Source organism: Panthera tigris, chromosome E2 (genome assembly GCF_018350195.1).
Source record: "Panthera tigris isolate Pti1 chromosome E2, P.tigris_Pti1_mat1.1, whole genome shotgun sequence".
NCBI classification, from domain to species: Eukaryota; Metazoa; Chordata; class Mammalia; order Carnivora; family Felidae; genus Panthera; species Panthera tigris.
Window position 1 is genome coordinate 51,105,459 of NC_056674.1, and position 23,396 is coordinate 51,128,854.

At 41.9% G+C, this 23,396-nt stretch overlaps 1 protein-coding gene across 1 annotated transcript in view; it reads right to left on the reverse strand.

The window, feature by feature from the left end:
• ADAMTS18 (ADAM metallopeptidase with thrombospondin type 1 motif 18) overlaps nt 1-23,396 on the reverse strand; it is a 140,036-nt gene that overhangs the window by 56,939 nt on the left and 59,701 nt on the right. The window contains exons 4-11 of the mRNA XM_042968087.1: nt 19,874-20,156; nt 17,313-17,506; nt 16,967-17,050; nt 14,904-15,063; nt 13,431-13,536; nt 10,911-11,048; nt 8,724-8,877; nt 389-484 (exon numbers count right to left, since the gene is read on the reverse strand). Coding sequence (XP_042824021.1) covers nt 389-484; nt 8,724-8,877; nt 10,911-11,048; nt 13,431-13,536; nt 14,904-15,063; nt 16,967-17,050; nt 17,313-17,506; nt 19,874-20,156 — 1,215 coding nt within the window. The remainder of the gene's footprint in view (nt 1-388; nt 485-8,723; nt 8,878-10,910; nt 11,049-13,430; nt 13,537-14,903; nt 15,064-16,966; nt 17,051-17,312; nt 17,507-19,873; nt 20,157-23,396) is intronic.

Genomic DNA, 23,396 nt, shown 5'->3' on the forward strand with positions numbered 1-23,396 from the left:
GCCTTGTATCAGGGTAGAGTCCCTCCTTTGCTACTAAACAGGACATCTGCTCCTTGAAGCTCTTCTATACTGAAATCAAGTTTAACACAAACAGTATACAATAAAATCCACCAGCTCGCTGAAATAGAAATATTTCATCTAAAAATGGAAACCAAAGACAAAAAGAAAAAAAATCACCCTAAACACCTGAGCCAACTGGGTTATATTAGCACTGAGTTTTTATAATAACTGCTTAAATAATGCTGATTAATTTAAAGAGCAGTCAGAAAATGTATGCAGCAGTCAAGGTATTCTATTCTGAAGTTACAGTACAGATAATTTGTACAATGGTTTGTTTCTACATGTTATCATGTTTCCAGAACTAGAAACTAACAAGTATGCAGTTTACCATACTCAAGCCACAAACGGTCCCTTCTGCCGCGGGCATGAACTTGGTCTCACACCTGTGACCCACTCGGTGGCACCAAAGGGACTTGCAAATGTCCTGAAAGAAAAGAAGAAGCTGGTAAGGGTGCCAATACAATAAAAATGCAAACATCCAAAGTCTTTTGTATACAATATCATATTTTGAGGCAGCTGGAATGGGACATTGTCCAGGAAGCGGAGGCAAGTGACGTCGGGAGCGGCCAGGTAACCGGTAAATACGCTATAGCAAATGTACAAGCAGGAAGTTTCCGCACTGCCGACATGGGTGTTTGGTAATGACGGGGAGGTAACGACAGTTCATTTAGGGACCATTTGGCTTGAAACCAAGAGACCTGGTTTGTAATAACAACTACCACCACGAGTGAAACAAAAGAAGCCCAAACTGGAATCAAGCACATCGGATTCAGATCCTCGCCCCCGAATTCGAGGTTCCCGGCCCTAGGGACATGTTACGGAAGGGTCTGAAGTGTGGTTTTCTCGACTGTGGAGATGGTGATCGAAGCACCTCTTTCCTCTGGAGGGTTGTTCTCAAGGGTAAATGATGTAAATGATCATCACCACCGTCCTTATCTTTATAGTAATTTTCAAGCATTTCAGCAATTTTCACACGAGAGCATCAAAGAGCTTAACTCTCATGCTAGACTGTGGCAGGCAGAACACCATCCCCCAAAAATGACCACATCCCTACCACTGGTGCTTGTGACTTTGTGCATTTACGTAGTAAAGGGGAATTAAAGGTGCAGATGCAATCAGGGTTGCAGTTGACCTTGAGGTGGGGAGACTATCTTCGATTTTCCAGATGGGCCCAAGACAACCACAGGGACCCTTGAAGAGGGCAGGGGTGGATAGAAGAGAGTCAGAGGGACGACAGCGTGAGGAGGGCCAAGGTGGATGTTGCTGCTTGGAAGGCGGAGGATGGGGCCGCTGAGCCAAGGAATGAAGGAGGCCTGTAGAAGCTGGAGAAGGCAAGAAAATGGCTTCTCTTCTAGAGCTTGCAGGAGGGCCACAAGCCTGCCGACACTTGATTTTAGCCCAGCGGCACTTACCCCGTGTGTCCACCTCCAGAAATGTAAGAAAATAAACGTGTGTTGCTTTAAGTCATTAAGTTCATGGAACGTTATTAGAGCGGTCATAGGAAACTAATACTAACACCATTTAGTGATGCTCACTAAACGAATTCCGCACATAAACTAATTTAGATGAGGGAACTGAACGAGCTATTGACATTTCAAAGCCGCCAAGTCACACAGCTGGTAAGTGGCAAAGGCCAGACTCCAACTGGCCTGATTCCAGCCAGCGTCCTTGACCACTACTCTGGGCTTGGATTTGCCATTAATGGAGGTTGGAAGGCTCTCAGCTTCTCTGGGCCTCAGTTACTTACCTATGAAATAAGGCAACGGAACCAGATTCCTTCCAGCTCCAACAGCTAAAGTTGCTCTTCAGAATTATGTCATTAATAGAATGTCAAAATCATGAAATGTCAGAATGATTCCATTTCGTTTGCCACATTCTTTTTACTGGGATAGAAGTGTGAATGCATACAATTTGGGGGAAAACATGAACCACCAGGGAGGAAACAAAATGATTTTTGCGGTCACTCGGTGTAACCCTGAAGAGTCAATTAACCGGGCACCCAATTCGCCAAGCATTCTAGCTCGTATCGATTTCATGGTTGGAAAATATGGCAAGGACACGCTTAGGCGTTATTTCACACACAAAAAGTTTTCCACAGAACAAGGAAAGAAAATGGAGGGAAACCAGAGATCTGTGCAGGGAGCCTGATCTTGTGGACCAAAAAAATCCTTCCCCCCCGCAAAAGAGAAGGGAAGGGTGTTCGGGACTCCGCTCGGGAACACCACCAGCAGGAGCCCCACGCAGGTGCCACACATACCACTTTCAAATCTCAAAACAGCTCATAAGACACGATATGTCAATGTTTCCCACAGAAGGGGACCTGGCCACTGACATTAGTAGAAAGCATAAGGCAGTCTGCCAACGAGTGAATCAACTTCATCATCTCCGCGAGCCCTTACATGTGTCACCCCGGGCCTGAGGGAACAACTTAATGTGGAAAAAGAGTCCATATCAAAATGGAGAAATAGGAGGTCACCGTTGAAACAAAGCCACAGTCCGAGAGGCTTTCAGAATTAAACTGTTTTCCCCCTTACAGCCAGCAGGAAGCCATAACCCACACCCCTAGCCTATGTGGCCACCGCCGAAACGACCGTGGGACAGACCGAAGCAAAGGCGACCCAGATTCCACAGCCCGATGCCAAGCCACAGGGCTAAGAAAAAGGGGCAGCTGGAGAAGACCAGGAAAATAAGGCAAAACACAAAAACACAGGATTCCAGAGTGAAATCAGACAGGCTGTATGAACATGTTATTTCTTTTGTGGTGAAGTACATAAGTCAAACGTAATTATAGCCAACTACATGCTTTGACGACCTTGAGAACCCTCTGAGAAAGCTCCCCTTCAAAGTAAACAGAAATGGGAGTTTGCACTTTTTTCTTGCTCTTCCTTCTTTATTTTCCCCAGCATATTCAACTAACTTTTCCTTATCTATAATTCCCCAGACTTAAGTCATAATTTAAGGGAGAAAGAATTAACCACAGAGACTCCAAGATCTCATGCTGCCTGGATGTGATTTTTAAGGAGACTCTCAATACTATACTCTGTCCTGTCATCGTTGACCGTGTTGTCCCGTTGTATTCTAAAGATTCCGAAAGATGCCCCTTCAAGCGAAACCTGATGTGCTAAAAATGTTAGTGGTCTTTGCGAATCAAATTTCATAACGCCCTTAACACATCTGAAACAGAATTCCCCATCTCTCCCCCCAAACCTGAGTCATGTTCAGCCTCTTTCAGCTCATGACATGACCCCTCCGTACTTCTGACTGCGCAAGCCAAAAGTCCTAGAGTCCTCCTTGACTCCTCTTTTTCTCCCAGGTAAGTCAGCCACTCCTGCTTTCTTGAGGAGGAATGAGAAGGGGAGAGAGGCATAATCCTCCACTTTATGGAAATGGGAGTACTAAAGAAATGTTAGCATTGATTGCCATTCCAATTTCAGTAAATGACTCCTGGGTATCTGCCAACATGGCGGGCACATGCTGGGCCCTACAGATACTGTCCATCCACTGAGGCAAGAGATATACCTCATCAGCTATAACATAGTATCACAAGTTTATGATGGTGACATAAAGGGCACAGATGGAGGCCGGGGGAAAGGAATGTTTCAGTCTCCTTGGGGAAAATAGGAGGTAACGCTTGTGCCGGAATCTTTGATAACAGTAGAAGATGATTAGGTATTTGCCACATGGGTGGCCGTGCAGCGTGCTAGGCGGGGAGGCATATACACAAAGACCTATAGACACGAAAGCAGAAACGGCTTGAAAAAAATACAAGGACATGAAGATAGCTGAACCCCAAGTCCGTGGGGGAAGTTAGTAAAATGTGAAACCTGATGTAGGAAATTTATAAGATTACAAAGCAGGTACAATTTACTGATTACACTTAGATTTAGACCCTTAGGGAGTTTCTCTTTCTTTTCCATTCTTTCATCCCAATGTCGAATTCTTTTTTTACACGATAATTTTTAAAATAAAATTGGAAAATTTTAAACATTTTCTACATTACATTAGAAGTCTAATGGATGTGTAACACTAAACATATTAGTTTTAGGTGTACAACATAATGATTCGATATTCGTACGTATTACAAAAGACCACTAATAAGTCCATCTGTCCCCATATATTTTTACAATTTTATTTTCTTGTGATGAGGAAAATTTTCTTTTCTTTTCGTGTGATGAACAGACAAGATCTGCTCTCTGGTCAACTTTCATATATGCACTATAATATTCACTATACTCACCATGATGTACATGGAATCTCCAGGACTTACTCTCTACAACTTTGCACCTTTTGACGACCTTTGAGCATTATGAGGTCCGATTCTTGAAACCAGAAATGCATGCCCATCCTACTACATTTGACATGTCTCTTCTTTCAGAGGAAATGTTCTCTGAGGTGATGAGCCTAAAAATATTCACTAGAATTCATACCTTCCCTATCATTTCTATTCTGCTTCAAACCCACTCAGTACATCCGTAAATGAACATGAATGGACCTCCTGCTACGTGACAGTGACCGATGGCTGCTGAGATACAGGGTACAGGTTGCTCATTTCTAACTTAGTAAAATAAGCCACATTGGAAGCGCTGACCAGAGTCTCTTCCGGCGCCTGGAGCATTCTGGCAGACGGCACCTACTCCCTCGCTGTCAGTCAGCGGCTAATATGTGTTTAATAACCGGAGGGGAGTTCCCTCCAGTTGCTGTGGAGGTGACCCTCCCTTATGTCTGTCCAAATAACGTGGACCCACCAGCCCAATCTAACCAACTCATTTTCCTGAACACTTTGAAAGGGAACAGAGATCAAGCTTGACGTGAAGACACAGACGGCTGGCAGAAGATGAGACAGGTAAGAAAGACACCCAGCTCTAGGCTCAGACAAGGAAGCCGAGAAAACCCTGATTAGCTGTACCAACAGATGCACCCACACAACTACCAGGGAAGAACTATCCCTATCCTCACCTTACAGATGTGGACAGAAAGGCTGAGGGAGGTTAAGCCATTTGACCCGGGTTCTAGGACACGGTCGAATAAGGTTTTAAACTTTCAGATCCACCTAACTCCAAAAGCCAGATGGTTTGTGTGTGTGTGTGTGTGTGTGTGTGTGTGTGTGTGTGTGTGTGTGAAACTGACAACTGCCTAAGTCAGCAGTTCTCAACCCTGAGCAAGCATCAGAATCACAAAGAGCCCCTGTTCAGGCATAGGTTGCCAGGTCCTACCCCCACACTTTCTTATGCTTCAGGACTGGAATGAGACCTGAGCATTCGCACTTCTAACAAGTTCCAGGGGATGCTGATAATTGCATGCGGTTCCAAAGACACTTGAGAAATTTTTTGAGCGTGTGTGCTTCTAACTGATGCAAAACTGCCTTTCTGGCGGGGGGGGGGGGGTGCATAAAGATTTTTTAAAAAGGCAGTGAGAAGAATAGGTCTGAAAGGGAAAGCAATGACAGGACCTTGAAGACACCGAAAACAAAATGCCATTACTTCTGTGCTGCCAGATGTGGGTCTGAACTGTTCAGACCAGCAGGACAAATGGGAAATCTGCTTGTTTTGGAAGCCCCACCCACTTAGGGGAGGCAGGAAAGATCTGTGATTCTCAGAGGTAATGCCACGGTTCAAGTTACAAGCAGGTATTTGCCCCCTAGGCTGTGGGGGGAAAACATTCAGCATTCACGAACAGTCTTACCTCCTGGTCTTCCCAAATTGCTCCCGTAAGCAAATCTCTACCCCCTGGGCATTCCCATCTCTGTGACTTCCTCATTTAAAAAATATATATATTTTTAAATGTTTATTTTAAGAAAGAGAGAAAGAGAGAGCAGGGGAGGGGCAGAGAAAGAGGGTGACAGAATTCCAAGCAGGTTCTGCACTGTCAGTGCAGAGCCTGACACAGGGCTCGAACCCACTAACCGTGAGATCATGACCTGAGTCAAAATCCAGAGTCAGACACTTAACTCACTGAGCCCCTCCGCCTTCCTCATTAAATTCAGACTTTTAGTTTGCAGTTTCCATTTCCCTTTGCCCCGGTTCCCGAGGAAGACCATCCCACTGAGGTGCTGTCTCTCTGAAAACTATGGTACAGTTCCAGAAAAATATCTGTAAATGAAGAATGGCTATTTAAGCGCTGCACACTCTCTGACAGAGAACAGGCACCCCACAAATGTTTGCTGAATGTAGGATCTTGAAGGAATGGTAGTCATTTTTAAAACTTCCTTTATGTTTGCAAAGAAAATCAAACTCGTTACCAATTGCGCATTCGCTGCATAGTAAGTGTTTAATAAACGTGTGATTAATGAATGGGGGTAAGCTCGCGAAACCTTTAAGAATGAAGTGAAAGGAGAGTCAGACAAACTTTGTCAACAGGATGAACATCTATCAACTCCTGCCAAACACATCGACTTAACAGGCAATTAGAGACCGTTATAAATTTATCTATTTATTCTTTAATGTTTATTTATATTTGAAAGAGAAAGAGAGAGCGGGAGAGAGAGAGACAGTGCATAAACAGGGGAGGGCCAGAGAGAGACGGAGACAGAATCCAAAGCAGGCTCCAGGCTCTGAGCTGTCAGCACAGAGCCCGATGTGAGGCTCCAACTCAGAAGAGTGAGATCATGACCTGAGCCAACGTCATGACCTCAGACGTTCAACTGACTGAGCCACCTAGGTGCCCCTGCAGTCGTAAATTTATTAATGCGCACAGGATACATCGGCATTTGGCAAAGTAAGCCCCATGGACCATGGAGGATACGCCAAAAATATTGTGGACGATGGGTGGATAAACTTTTCTAACAATTACGCATTTAAAGAGCATTAGAAAAATAAGTAATCTCCTATCAAACCTGTGATTCAGTGGTTACTTTTTTAGGACTGGACTTAGAGATTTGGGTGTGAGATGATTTATTAGAAAAGCAACACATGCGTAATAATACAGAGATACACCACCACGAATAAAGGCGATTATTAATCACTGAATGTCGCTGTCAATGACTGAAGCTGAGGAAACACTGATATTAACTCGGGAGAAGGAAGCGTGACATTAGTGTGAATGCTGTGCCTTGTTTAAAAGTTTTGAGGGTTGGGGCACATGGAATACACATTCCCTGAGCTCCATGTTAAAAAAAAAAAAAAAAAGATAAGTCTCATTTCAAAAGGTCTTTGTGAAGACTGAGGAAAAATAAAAGAAGTCTCAAAGTAGAATGCCATATGTGGAGCAGAGGCTCCGGAGGCAATTGCTGGAAGGGATGGTGGCCACAGAAGAGGGAGAAGAAAAGAGGAGCGATGGAAAGGGCAGGGGATAGGAAGACGGCACGGAAAAGGAGCTATAAATCTTTGTCATTTCCCTATTTCCAGATACCTAGGATTTCCATGCTTCTGTTTGTTCTTTCTTTTTTTTAAGAATTTTTTAAGTTTATTTATTCGTTTGGAGAGAGAGCAAGTATGGGGAAATAGATTCTACTTACATAAATAAGTTAGAAAAAAGCTTAGGGCAGAAAGCCGCCACCACAGGGCAAAAATGCCCAAGATTACCTAGCGAGATATTGTAATGGGATCACGAGTAACTTGTCATATCACCTGCAGGAAATTACTTTCCATCTGGTGCCAATGTACCTTGATCACAAACTCACTGGTCTCCCAGACCCTTTGCTTCTTACAAAAGCTAATGATTACTGTCTGATTGTTTTCTCGACATTTCACGTGTGTAAGATCTTGTTTTCTTCACATTCATGATGAAGGTAATATCTTGTGAGCTCAATAACTATGGACATGAAACCCCTGCTTGGGGCTCTTGTCTCCTCCCAGACATTAGCCTCTCTCGTATTCAATTCTGCACCTGCTCTCTTGCTGGACAAGAGAGAACTCCAGACTCATAGTCCGTGACAAGTAAGTGTGAGCACGGGAGGGGCAGAGAGAGAGGGAGAGAGAGAATCAGAAGCAGGCTCCGTGAGCTGTCAGCATGGAGCCCTATGTGGGGCTCGATGGCACGAATCATGAGATCATGACCTGAGCTGAAATCAAGAGGCTGCAGCTTAACCGACTGAGCCACTCAGGTGCCCCTCCATGCTTCTCTTTGGATACTAGGGGAAAAACCTTAAAACTGATTCTACTTTGTATTGATGTTGAGATTGTCAGTGCTAGAGTTCCTGAGCAAGTGTTCCAATGTGTCTCCCATTTCTACATCCTGGACTTTTGGTTTTCCCATCTATGTTTCTCGTCACGTGGAAGGGAAGACCTAACACGCGAAAAAGTTGGCTGCTAACAGTTTTCACATTCCATAGAGGCATATGTATCTATTTTCAGGTGGTGATGATTTTAAATGTATCACATTTAAGGGAAATGAACACAGCAATAAGAAACAGAATGATAAGAGGTAGGTAAACGTTATTGTACCCAGATTTACTACTTGTGATAAAACCCTCATCTGCACAGGAGTAATTTTCTTCCCAGGATGCAGTCAGAAGGTATTTAAACCAGGCATGGTCTACAGGGGATAAGCCTGGACAATTCATCGACAGTAAAACTGCCACTTAATTATCATGCCAAGAAGCTGACATTTTAGAGATAACCCAGACTCTAACCCTTGGCCTTGCAAACCAAATGTTTATACTTCTGCTAGGGGCACAGACACATTGCAGAATCTTAACGTGAGGTTGAAATCACAAGCAAACATACCTTCACAAAACCAAGGCTACATAACTTGGCTTTTGCTCCAAATTGCCACTTGCACTGTGTGTCGGCATCATAAATCTGTCCTGGTAGTTTGTCTGGATATTTATACTGTCCTGTTTGCTTGGGCTCGTCCACCAGGCACCCAGCCTGCGGTGTGCTGCAGGAAAAAAAAAAATCCTTGTTAACTCCTGTGTTTACCTGTGATCTTTCCACAAAAAACAGTACACCTCTCAGTGCATTCATGCAAAGAAACATAGAACATGGCTAAACATATAGGTCATACTTAAAGTTAAAATGTTTATTTTTTCCAGGGTGTGAGTCCTGTCCTGTCTAAGATGGAATTTACACAGCTATGGAAGGTTTCACCTGGTAAAGGAATTATAGCTGTCCAAGTGATTTGATTTGGCCTGCTAGATGGCAAAGATGCATATATTTGAAAACTCTCCCCAACAATCTCATTCAACAACATTCAACAAGTTTTTATTGGGTGCCTACTGTGTGGTGAACATTAGGTTAAACGCTAAAGGTACAGAATAAACTAGACAGAGACAGTGTCTATCTTCACGGAGTTGAACGTCGGGCTGTGTTTTTATATATATATATATATATATATATCTCAATAATGGGGCAGTGGTCAAGATGTACTTTACCTCAAATAATCTTTACGAGGTTTTTGTAAGCATCGAGAGAAAGAATTGGGGCACTAAGCAGAACAATTCCCCCAAGTGTGCTCAACTGGGATGTGTTAAAAAAAAAAAAAAAATCAACGTTGATGGCATGGATATTGTTTAAAAAAAACCACCTTCCCGCCACTCAACTTAAGTGGTTAAACTACGATATCAGTTAAACTATGATATCAAACAGCATGGTGGTTCAGTATGACCTTGGAGGCGGACAGATGGGAATCCAAGTCAACCATGAGACCAAAGCACAACTGTGACATACGCCATTACTGACAATGTGCTTAACCCGGCAGAGTAAGCATTTCGAGTCAGCTGTTATCATCATCACCAACATTTAACAATATCATATGAATGACAGAAATTCAATCTGTATTAAGTTGGCCTTGATTAATATTCATTGATTCCACTCTCCCATGAGAGAAAAGATGATGTGAAGCCCCAAATTATAAACTTAAAACTAATAAGAAAATCTTCCATTTGATAAAACTTATCATTGGCAAAAGGCCTGTCAAATTTTTCCTGTTCTTTAGGACGTCGTTTGGCTAGACATCTTTACATTTAATCAGCTTTGCCTGTTGTGTATCACAAATTCCATAAACACTTGCAAATAGTGTGTAATAGTATAGGTTTAAAAAAAGAGTATCAGTATTGTCAATTCCCAAAGAAACCTTGTTCGTTTCCCTAACATTTGGTCAAAGGGAAATGGGATTAGAACCTGAGTGTTCTTGTGAGTCAACATAGCATGATGAGATATGTAACAACAACTAGAAGGCTATCCTAATGACAAAGGTCAAATATACATTATTGCTGAACAAAATTAAAGGAAACTTCGAAGAGTTCCACCTTTGGGTCATGTAATATGAATCACATAGTGCTACCTTCCTAACTCCCATTTTACTAATGCCATGTAGGAATTTTGAATTATCAAAGAGATTTTATATGACTATCACCTCCTTTGGGTGGCTTTTGGACATACAGCTAGCTCATGGCCATTTCAAGCAAAATAGCTAAGCAAGCCAATATTCCACTCATTGTAAAACATGCACACTGCTTTAACACGTGTAATACTATTATGATCAAGCTGATCACATTAAAATAATTAGTCACAGTAAAATGTGTATCTAGCAACCTCTGGAGGTCATAAAAGGGAGATAGTTATAAGCATAGATCTTGGAATCAGAGCAGACCTCGGTGTGGGTTTTACGTCCACACCCTACCAGCTATAGGATGTTAAACAACACAATTAGCCTCTCTAGGACTCCATTTCCTTAATTGGAGAATGGGGATCCTAACAGGATTGCTATGAGGACAGAATAAGACAACATGTGCAGAGCACTTAGCACAGTATTAGACCTTCAATGTATTTTTTCAACGGCAATAATGATGACCATATCGCCACCACCACCACCATCATCATCATCTCGAGTATTTATTTTAAACACCTGTTGAGCGCTGTTTTCTGTCACCACTCCAACCCGGGAAGACCCCTGGCTTTACTTTGTCGTACCTAAGGAATTTCTTGAGATACTGCCGGCTGCACGAAGACCAGGAAAACACCCCATTGTTTCCTGTCAGTGTGGGAGACATGATATTGCCTTCAGCCTTCCTACAGGGATTGCCTTCCCCATCGTGAATCATGCCGAAGCTGAAACAAATGGACGAAACAAAAACAAAAAGCTTTCTGTGACCCATTTACCAAATTATAATCAAAGGAAGAAGACGCATTGACATCCAATGAACCCAAGTGAGAGAATTATCTTTCTTCTGCAAGAAAAAACCAAAATGAGTTACTATGCATAATTGACCTTTGAGCAACAGAGGGGTTAAGGGCACTGACCCTCCCCACCTCAACTGAAAATTCCAGTGTAACTTCCACCTGCCCCCAAACTTACCTACCAAGAGCGTGCCGCTGACTGGAAGCCTTATCAATAACTTAAGGCCAATTAACACGTATGGGAGACGTATTATATACTGTAGTCTTACAATCAAGTAAGAGAAAAGAAAATGCTACTAAAAAAAGTCATAAGGAAAATATATTTACAGTACTGTACTGTATTTATTGACAAGAGTCCACATCTAAGTAGACCTGTACGCGGTTCAAACCAATGTTAACTGCAGTGCTGTAAAGTTCATGTAGCAAAGTCTAAAGAATGCTAAGGGCTTTGTTCTATTGTGCCTTGGACAAAACCAAAGAACGGTATGTCTGCTTTAGTGTAAGGACGAGAAACTTTTGGTCAAGATGTCGAAGCTACACTAAAATGATGGGAGAATCTAATTCTTTTATTTCCAACACCAAATTGTTTTCTTGCCACCAATTGTGAAACTGGGGTAAGGAAGTTCAGGGTCAGGAGGAGATAGGAGCAGAAACAAATTCAGACCTATGTTTGACATTCCTATTTATTTCCTGCTCTGTACAAAGAGGCCTTGTGCCTACCAGGCATTTTTGCACCTCTGTTCACAGTAAAATGGGTTCATTCATATCTTGCGAAGAATGTGGTTGCACACATACATAAAATGTTGGGAAGCCATTGGGTAATGGGAACGGTCAGGATTCAAATTTTCAACATAATATGCTCAGAGGAGACACTAGCACCAAAATATTTGAATATAAAGTATAGCCGTGAAGTAGGTAATTTTTGCTTTAATTAAAAAAGATTTTGGGGGGGGGCACCTGGGTGGCTCAGTCGGTTGAGCATCAGCTTCGGCTCAGGTCCTGATCTCACAGTCCGTAAGTTTGAGCCCCGCATCAGGCTCTGTGCTGACAGTTCGGAGCCTGGAGCCTGCTTCAGATTCTGTATCTCCCTCTCTCTGACCCTCCCTTGTTCATGCTCTCTCTCTGTCTCAAAAATAAACATTTAAAAAAAATTTTTTAACATTTATTATTTTGAGAGAGAGACCGAGCATAAGTGGAGAAGGGGAAGAAAGAGAAGGAGAACCAGAATTCCAAGCAGGCTCCAGGCTATCAGTACAGAGCCTGACACGGGGCTGTAACTCACAGACTGAGAGATCATGACCTGAACCAAAATCAGATGCTTAACCAACTAAGCTACCTAGGTGCCCCTGCTTTTATTTTTAAGTCAGAAATTAATCAATGCTCTGAAAATGAGCATTCAATATAAATGGTGAGTATGAGACACACACGCAAACACTCCTAAACTCAAACTCCAAAGAGCATGCCCTTTGAAATAGTCATCTTGTAAAGCAGTGTGCTTATTCCAATGTGGATGCTACTGTTCAAGCAATGTTTGAAAATTCTCTGTAGAACTGCACTGGCACCAGATGCCTTGTAAATTCAGCTCATGACTCTTAGGTTTCTCATTTTGAACTCTAGTCTCACGAAAGAAAGATTTACTAACACCAACGAAAAGAATATTAAGTACATGCAGTGACACCGACTACAAGAATATCTGGTGTGTGCATCACAAGTCTTTGAACAATTATCATGCTGTTACAGTCTGGAAATGTATGTATCTCCATGATTATTTCCTTGGCGTAATGAACTAAAGGTATCTTCACTGCAGAAAAACATGGAAGAAATTCCTAAAAGACCAGAGGAGCCATTAGAGGACTAGTCCATTTATGCCCACAACGTAATTCTGTGCCGCCACGAAATGTTGTTTGAAAAGAGCCACGTCAACAATGACTGGCCTTTATTGAGCTCTCCTTATGGCCCGGTACAATTCTTTTTGTATTTTTGTATTTTTTTAATGTTTGTTTATTTTTGAGAGAGAGAGACAGAGAGCTCAAGCAGGGGAGGGACAAAGAGAAAGACACAAAATCTGAAGCAGGCTCCAGGCTGTGAGCTGTCAGCACAGAGCCTGATGTGGGGCTCAAAGCCACGAGCCGCAAGATCATGACCTGAGCTGAAATCAGACCTTTAACTGACTGATCCACCCGGGGGCCCGTGGTCCAGTACTAGCCTAAGCTGTACCCTAGATTTATCCTACCTATTCTACCATTCTAGAGGAATGCCAATGAATTGCCCAACCAGTCCTCATATAAAGTGGTGAATCAAGGGGTCACTTACTTGTGCCCTGACTCATGAGCAATGGTGAAGGCCAGGCCAAGCCCTGTGTCCTCATTGATGGTACAACTTCGGTACTTACTGCACATTCCACTGATGGGGGCAAACCCTAAAGAGAGAACATTTTCAAATGTTAGTCCAAAGGGACCATATACAGACACCCGATCATGTCGTATGGCTTCGAAGTGTTCTACACAGTTTTAGTTTAATTGATTAATGTAATTAATTTTAGTTTAAGTGATTAATGTACTTAAATTTTTTTGCAGGAAACTAACTAGAGGCATACGGCTCTCTGTCCTGCCCAGATAGATAAATTCAGTATTCAATATTTTCCTTCCTCTTAAAAGATATTGTCATCAACGGATCCTCCTCATAACCCTGTGAGGTATGAATATTATCATTTCTATTTCATATATAGAATAGTAAGCTACTGAACATTTACATGCCTTATCTAAGTTTGTTATTTGGGTCAGAGCAACCTTTAAAATCATAGCTAACCCAATACAAAACATCCACTTAACAGTGGCATTAGCATCAAAGCTCAAGGTATATTTTCTAGGACAACATACGTCCTGGTCTTTTTCTGAAGCAGGTAGCACAAAAAGGCCTGAACAATGTCAACAGATTAAGTGCATTATTCTCCTGTTCTCTATAATGTGAAAAATGCTTCTGTTTTCAAAAACGATTTCCTGCCAACAACAGCTAAAAAATCATTCCAGCCAGGGCTTGATTCTATCTGGAACCACACTGTGGTGTTAAATGTCTTTCTTCCCAGTTCTGGGTCCTCATAAGCAGTAGAACAGGCTCATGGCTATGTACCCAGTATAGGCTATGTACCCAGTTAGTGTTACGTGCACACTTGTGGGTCAACTGCACCCACCTTGCTGCTATGAGGTCCGTGAGATGATGCGAGAAACCCAGCCTATCATCACCATCACCACCATCACAATGATCTAGATGATCATCGATCCATTAAAAATAACTGGGGAGTTCCCACTGTATGCAATGGAATATACTAGAAAATACAGGAGAGATGTAGAAGATATAGTCCTTACTCAGTGTCTAGTGCAAATATAGAAAAGATGTGTCCCTTCCTAAAGGATGTGTAACTTTCTAAAGGATGGACTGCTAACTAGGGGCAGAGCTATGTACCATGAAGAACAAATTCTCTTCAGATACCCAGTTCTGCAGTCACGATGCTTAGAGAATAAACCACAACTAGGCTAGTTAAACCATTTATCTCAATGGCCATCAACAGAGTTAATAAAGAAAAATACAAAACAAATAAAGGAAACGAGCTCACCATTCTACCCTGACTTCGGTTGAATAGAACAACATTCACCAGATGGTACAGTAAACATAGTCTGCCATTTAAATATTAAGTCTCCTTATTAAGGGTCCTAAGGGCTACCCAGCCAGTAGAAAGTTTCCTTACTGTTTTCGCAGGTGTGAGTGAAGCATCCATTCATACCATACCTAGAGTGTCACATGGTTCATTCTTCCAGGAACAAATGTCAAATCCCGTGAGGAGGATGGCATGGTCATGCCTCTTGCCATTCTTTCCAGTGAGGGCGGACTGCCATTGACAGAAACTATTCAGAGACTGGTCTGCATGATGGTTGATCAATAATCCTCCCTATGGGAAACCCACACAAATCAGAGCATGAATGTGTCTCAGAGGCAAGAACGTTGAATCATTCCATTTGTACAGGCAAACACAGAGACATCATGCTTCTGGGGAGAAAGGTCAGTAGAGGAAAATACTTGAGCCAAGGTTGGAGACAGAAGTTAAAAAAAAAAACAACCCTAAAGCTATTCAGGTAAATGCTCACAACATTTCAAGCCACTACAGAGTTTTAGTAGTATACTTTATGACCAATTCTCTATCTACAAAAAAATCAAATAACCTGACATCAGTTAGGAATCTCTATGTTCATTTCATGCTAATATCACCTTTACACAACTATTACAGCTTTTTATAACAGTTAGATTATATATATGTTATATATATAGTTAGATTATTATATATATTTTATATAAGTTAGATTATAACTTATAACCTAATTATAAGTTAATGGTGATAAAGTTCAACGCTCTCTTCAATAGAGCATGAGGAAGGTAGTGATCACAGCTTATTCACGCCTACGTCAGAATTTCCAGCGAAGGGCTTGGCACATCATAGATTAAAATCAATCCATCCATCAGTCAATAAAACAAAAGCTCACTGAACGGATGTAGAAACAAACAGTTATAAGATTCTGAGGGGGTAAGACAGGACCTAGCCTTAACATAATTATTTACCAAAATCTGTCCTTACAACTATTGACTTGGGTCAAGTGGAGGGTTTTTAGACTAGGTCTTTAATTATCTGTGAATTAGGATGCCTCTGGCTTCAATGTCCTTGGGCGAAGTATAAGTGGTAGGTTAAAGACACGAGTGTCTCTCAACAACACACACCCTCCTTTCTACCTTTCTAAAATTCCAAGAGCAATGTGACAGGTTGTTAACCTCTGCAGCTCTACACACCTGGACCATTAGATTAATTTTCGTCTTGTCTCCGACTCCTTGCTTTGTACATTAATTACTGGGGTTACACATGAAGAGGAGAAGCCACAGGGGACTTAAAAAATGGTTTGAGTGGTAATCCCCATCTCAGAAAAATACAGTTTCAGCATCAAAACACTACAAAGCAGTGGGAGCCATGCAATTAACACGTTATTATATGGTCTGGTTTTATAATTTACCCCATACCTGTGTCCTGCACCTCAAGGTAATCAATTCAAGGGCAGCTAAATATTCCTTATTTATTCTCTGTGGTACCTGAGATGGTGCTGGGGAGACAGTAGGTTTACTGTAAGAATTTTCTGGTGACTTATTCTCAGTGTATTTTCTTTTTTTTTTTTAATTTTTTTTTAACGTTTTATTTATTTTTGAGACAGAGAGAGACAGAGCATGAACGGGGGAGGGGCAGAGAAAGAGGGAGACACAGAATCGGAAGCAGGCTCCAGGCTCTGAGCCACCAGCCCAGAGCCCGACCCGGGGCTCAAACTCACGGACTGCGAGATCGTGACCTGAGCTGAAGTCGGACGTTTAACCGACTGAGCCACCCAGGTGCCCCTCTCAGTATATTTTCAAAATATGCTTTGACCTCAACCTGCAATTACCTAGCATATCCAAGATCCAAAATCCAACTAACCCTTAAAGCTATTATCAAATGCACCTTCCCTGTGAAGCCTACAAAATATTTGTATTTTTATATATAATTTAATATTGATATTACACAAGCATATTCAATCATACGTATGTGTCATTGTATACATACATATATACCATATATATTTACAGATAAGTAATTATTTGGTGATGTTCTAGTTAAGTACACAACCCTGTTTGATTGTACTTTCTTTGAGGGCAGGGTCAGCATATTTTCCAACTTGAATTTCTAGTGACGAGTTCGTGGATCAGCACATAGTAGGTATTCAATAAGTATATCCTGAATGGCAGAATGAATTAAGAAATAAGTGAAGTTTGGCACGTACAGGTTCTTGTTCCAGAAGAATGAGGCTCACCACAACAATGTTTATATCACTTCCAATGGTCCCATCTTTAAATAGGCTAGAAACCTGTTGGAACAATTGAAATCAAACAAAAATAAACAAAATCTGAAAATTTCCCAAACTCTGTATCAATCAGACATGTTCGTAAGTATAGAGGCTTCAGTTTTACCAAATATATATACACATGAAGCCAATTTCCTCAAAACTCATTTTTTTTTTCAATATAATAATGTAGCTATATCTGCTATTCAATCACACAAGGACATTCTATGATTTTTAGCCTGATTTGGAGAACCAGAATGGCTGGAGTCCTGACAAACTCCCTTACCATGTTCATGACTGTGAGAATGTACGTGGTGACATTTGCCTTGCCATGTTTTTCCACCATTTTCTTGTCTGCTACTACAAGGGTTTCCACATTTAGGCCCTTTTGTGACTTTCCAGCTGATCTTCTAGGTCGCCCTGTACTCCCGTATTCATCAAACCTGAGATAGGTGTCCTCCGTGGGAGGCTTAGGGGCATCTACAATGAACAGAAGAGCATTTGGAAGGGATTATCAGTAGAGAACATCTGCATGAGATAGACAGAAATCTCAACAAGGGGAGGAGAGAGTCTAGGTAACCAACACTTGACTGATCTGATAAATAATGTCTTTGGTGCTTGTCCCGGGGCTTTGCCCTTAGTTTGTGAAGAAAGGTTCATTCAGTAGAAGTTGGTGGATGGATGGACTCAATAAGTCAAAAATACTCAATGAGTTAAAAAAAAATACACAACCAATCTACAAATCTAGTTGGTACAGATCAAGAAAAATCAATTTTATCAAAAGAGTCTTTAAAAACAGATAATGCTCATTTTATTTTACTAATAAAACACTGCAGAAGTAGACATTATCCTTTGCATCTGAATTCCTAACACCTCATATACTTTCTAAATAAAATTTAGAAATATATGTCCAATAGGACATTATCCGTGTCTAATACCCCTGTCTCATCAATACAAACTTTAAGGAGTCAATAAGGACTCCTTGACCTAATATTGAGTTACTTATTGGGGAAATAGCATAGTCTGAGGTGAAATTTAAAATGATATCAACTAGTTTGTAACAGGTAAAGTGCAGGTACCACCTTTATGGTGGCCATGGCCTTTGAGAAGAGACCTGGAAGTCTCAGGATGTGGGGCAGACATGATCCCTTTAGTTAATGGAGAGTGACAAGTCCAAGGGTTGCTGGGAGGGAACAGGACATTTAAAAATGTAATACTAACATGGAGTTACTTTCATACTTTAACAAGTGGTACCGTCATTATAATGGTCATAATAGCTCTCCACGGAATGAAAAGATCAAATTATTTAGAATTAGATATAAAACCTCAGGTCAGGCACTTTGATAAGTGACCCTGAGTCTCAGTTTCCTCATCAATGAAAAGAACATAATATCCATAATACCAGTCCTAAGCCTGCTCTAAAAATTAGCTTTGATATCTATCAAACACGTATCAGTGTCACTACGAATATCACCACTATTAGGAATACCACTATTATTTCAAATCCATGCCAAATAGGTGTTCCCTAAAGAGGATATTTCTGTTAATACCCCAAACCCCAAAGACCAACTAAAATGGTAGAGACACGATATTTCACTATTGCTCCCCATCAAGAGCTCAGGGTTAGTAGTTCCTCTTCTCCTTGGGTGGAACCATCCAACTTCTATCCAACTTCTCTATCCAACTCAGTACTCCTCTGCGACTCGTGGCTACTGAGCCTTGGAAATGTGTCTGACGCCACTGGAGAAACTGAACTTTTAATCTGAATTTGAATTAATTTCAATTTAAATTAAGAAAGCAACACTTGATGCAGTTCTAGAGAAACAAGTATGTTTGGAACTACTTGAATATCTAACTCTACTTTTCCAACCTTAAATGTTATGAAATCCAAATACAGATTAAGTACGCCTGAGGAAAACTTATTGTCTAAATTGAAATTGTGCTCTAAGGGTTAAATACTAGATTCCCAAAACATCATGTAAATTACCAGATAATAACTTGATATTGATTACATGTTGAGATATTTTGTAATATATCGGGTTAAATAAGATACAATATTAAAATTCATCCACCAATCTTCAATTTTTTTTTTAAAACATGGCATTAGGACATTTAAAACTACTTTTGGGGCTGACATTGTATTTCTATTAGACACCGCTTGTCTACAAAATGCAAAAGGTTGTGCCCAGGTCATAAACCATGCCCAAGGGTCGCTGTATCTCACTGTCACATCTACTGAGGTGCCAATGTTCTCATATCTCACGAAGCTATGTTTCAAGACCTCAAAAAGAACAAACACCCAACCACATCATCACTGGAAGACTGGCTACTTTTCTCATGAGCAGAGAAACTAAGATGATATGGGAACCCATAACTAAAAAGTAGGAGATGCTAAACAAAAACAAACAAAAACTTATCAAAGTCTTTCCTAGTGGGGCACCTGGGTGGCTCAGTCAATTGAACGTCCAGCTCTTGATTTCGGCTCAGGTCATGATCTCACGGCTCATGGGTTCAAGCCCTGCATCAGGCTCCTCACTGGCAGTGCAGAACCTGCTTGGGATTCTCTCTCTCTGTTCTCCATCTGTCCCTCCCTCACTTATACTCTCTCTCTCTCAAACTCAACTTAAAAAAACAAAAATCTTTCCTAGTTTAATCTAGAAGAATTAAGAACTGATCACCCAGCTTTTGCCTGACACAGATGAATATTGGTCCATCTCTAAGACTAATTTCAGGGGATGCTTAGGGTAGCCCCATTTTAACCTGCAAAATCAACATACCCAATGGCACTCAAGAAAGACTATGGAGGGCCCACATAAGAACAGAGTAAGAAAAAGTTTCCTTACATACATTTCTTGCGTCGTCCACAAAAATGCTGCTTTTGCAACCTTGGGTGGTGATGCTCTCTTTCTTGACTCCGAGATGTGTGGGGCATGTGAGTTGGGGGGTGACCAGGATGATGCCCGCTGGAGCCTAGGTAGCCATGGCAACGCTGGATCTTCTCCTCAGCCGTCCTTTTGTACAGTACGTGAGGATGATGCCCTGCAGGTGCACTGTAGTTATGTTCCTGGGCCAGCAGCTGAGGTAACGGGGAGATGAGGAATTCATTTTTTCGGGTCCTTATTAGACCTGACTAAAAACCAAACACACAGAAAACATTAATGATTCCATGCATCTCTTTTTTTACATGGTGATTTTCAGTAACTTTATTGGCTACTTTCTGTGTGTGGGCACTGTACTAAGCAAGTGACACGACTTATCTATTTTACATGTACCATTAGCAATTACAATGTTATTACCCCCATTTTAGAGAGGACGAAGCCAAGGCTAAGGCACTTAAGTAGGAAAGCCAGCACTGGCCTTATAGGGACAGAAAAATAATTTTCCTGTTACTTTTCTAGGTTCGTGGGTCAGACCCCATTGATGAGAGAGCATAAGGCAATCTGAGGGCAAAGCAAACGCTAACAATCCCCTCTCCCCCGACCCTAGGTGGGATATGTGTGATATTCCTCGGACACTCCCAGCTGTCCAAGAATAAAGGAAAGGAAAGAAAACAAATGGTTAAATGATACAGATCACAGTCATGAAGGACATGAGTCTCCATGTGTTTACAAATATCTTAGTAAATTATGAGAAAAAGTCAACCTTATCAGTAGCCTAATCTCCAGAAACCGATAGACTCAGTTTCCTGGAGCCCTAACATCACCCTCCCCTCCATAGTGATCTGGGGAACAAAGGCAAGAAGGAAATGGCAGGTAAATACTCAACATGTCTCCGGAGGCAAGGGAAACAAAAGCAAAAATGAACTATTGGGACCTTACCAAATAAAAAGCTTCTGCACAGCGAAGGAAACAATCAGCAAAACTAAAAGGCAACCCGACAGAATGGGAGAAGATATTTGCAAACGACATATCAGATAAAAGGTTAGTATCCAAAATCTATAAAGAACTTATCGAACTCAACACACAAAAAACAAATAATCCAGTGAAGAAATGGGCCAAAGACATGAAGAGCCACTTCTCCAAGGAAGATATCCCGATGGCCAACCGACACATGAAAAAATGCTCAACATCACTCATCATCAGGGAAATACAAATCAAAACCACCCATATACCACCTCACACCTGTCAGAATGGTTCACATTAACAACTCAGGCAACAACAGATGTTGGCAAGGATGTGGAGAGAGAGGATCTCTTTTGCATTGTTGGTGGCAATGCAAGCTGGTGCAGCCACTCTGGAAAACAGTATGGAGGTGCCTCAAAAAACTAAAAACAGAACTACCCTATGACCCAGCAATTGCACTAGTAGGCATTTATCCAAGGGATACAGGTGTGCTGTTTCGAAGGGACACTTGCACCCCCATGTTTATAGCAGCACTATCAACAATAGCCAAAGTATGGAAAGAGCCCAAATGGCAATCGACAGATGAATGGATAAAGAAGTTGTGGTATATATGTATAATGGAGTATTACTCAGCAATCAAAAAGAATGAGATCTTGCCATTTGCAACTATGTGGATGGAACTGGAGGGTATTATGCTAAGTGAAGTTAGTCAGAGAAAGACAACTATCATAGGACTTCACTCATATGAGGACTTTAAGACACAAAACAGATGAACATAAGGGAAGGGAAGCAAACATAATATAAAAACAGGGAGGGGGACAAAACAGAAGAGACTCATAAATATGGAGAACAAACTGAGGGTTACAGGAGGGGTGGTGGGAGGGGGGATGGGCTAAATGGGGAAGGGGCACTAAGGAATCTACTCCTGAGATCATTGTTGTACTATAGGCTAACTAATTTGGATGTAAATTTAAAACAACAAAAAATTAAAATAAAAAAAAAAGAATGGCAGGTAAAAAATAATTTCTTTATAACCTGCAGCCCATTGACAAATACTTGAGGCAAATAGAGAGTAAAAGGTTTCTCCAGAAACCCCCTACTGTCATAATATTAATGCCTTACTAAAGGAAAAACAACCTTAGCTTGACAATAGCTAGGCCTCCAGTATCTTATTAATCTTCTAAATTTAACATATGAAAATCCCTTTAGGAACTTCCTCTGGACTTGATCTCCTCCAACTTCATAGTATATAATCAGTCACTCTTCACAAGCCCAGGGCAGCTCTTTTTGCCCACGGGTCCTGTCCCTGCACTTTAATAAAATGACCTTTTTGCACCAAACTCTCAAGAATTCTTTCTTGGCCACAGGCTCCGGACCCCAGCACCTTTCCAAAACCCCATCACCGTTGTAATAACAGATTAACAGGAGAAAAACAGACATTTAGTAACATGTATACCTTCCGTATATATGGGAGTTACCCAGGAAAAGTGACTAACTCCCCAAAAGGGCCCAAGACACCACTTTGTAAATAGTGTCTCTAGCCAAAGGTACAAGATGTTGAGGGGGTGATGGGGGCAGGAGAAGGGCAGTCATGCGAGGTTACGAGAAGCTCAGAAGTAAAAAAAGATACGGTCGCGATGCAGATTGAAGTCTTGGCCCTCTCCATGACAAGTTGCTAGAGGTCTGGTCACCCAGACCAATGTTCCTGGTGCGGAGAGGGAGACACCCCCACAAATGGAGATTTCCCTTGCGGATGTAAATGTCGCTTACAAAATGGCAACTTCTGCTCAGTTTACAGAGTGTTTCTTATGTCTGCAGTTTCTTCAAACAATCAGCCTAAAATAATCCTTATGCCCAAGAGGCATAGTTTGGGGCACCGGGAGGTCTCTACTCTCAGAGGCAATGCCCTCAGCCACTATTCCAGACTCTTCACTACTAATCTTGACATTTGTGACTCAGGGCACCGCCCCGTGACATCCTAGAGCCTCTGCCTCTACGAGGTGGGGGACGCGGCCGGCAAACGCTGGGCAGAGGGGGGCAGTTTGACAGCAGCCCCGCCCTCAAGGGGCCCACATCAAGCGCCGGAAAAACCGAGACCTTCCATCATGGCTCCACAAGCGCTAAGTAACAGGCTGGCGTGGGTGACGGAGGAGCGAGGGTGCTTATGGTCATCCCCACGGAGGGGCCTGGGGCTGCGAGATCCAGAGACAAATCTGCTAAAATGGAGTGGAAAGACTCAACGAGGATTTCAGCCACCTCCACTTTGACCTCAGTCTGTCCTTTCTAATCGATGAAACCCTTTCCAGCTTATCTCTTTGCTCAGGCAACAGACCCAGCGGGCAAAGGATCCTGTGGGGACTGAAACGCCCTCCTCAAGCAACAGGGACTGCCCTGACCCCGCGTGACTGACTCCAAGACCAGGATCGATTTGACCTTCACTGCCCACCTGCAGGTACCCACTGACCTTTGGCCCACATTTTCCTTATATAGGCGGGAAGTATTTTCAGCACTTTGGAGACAGTCTTTGA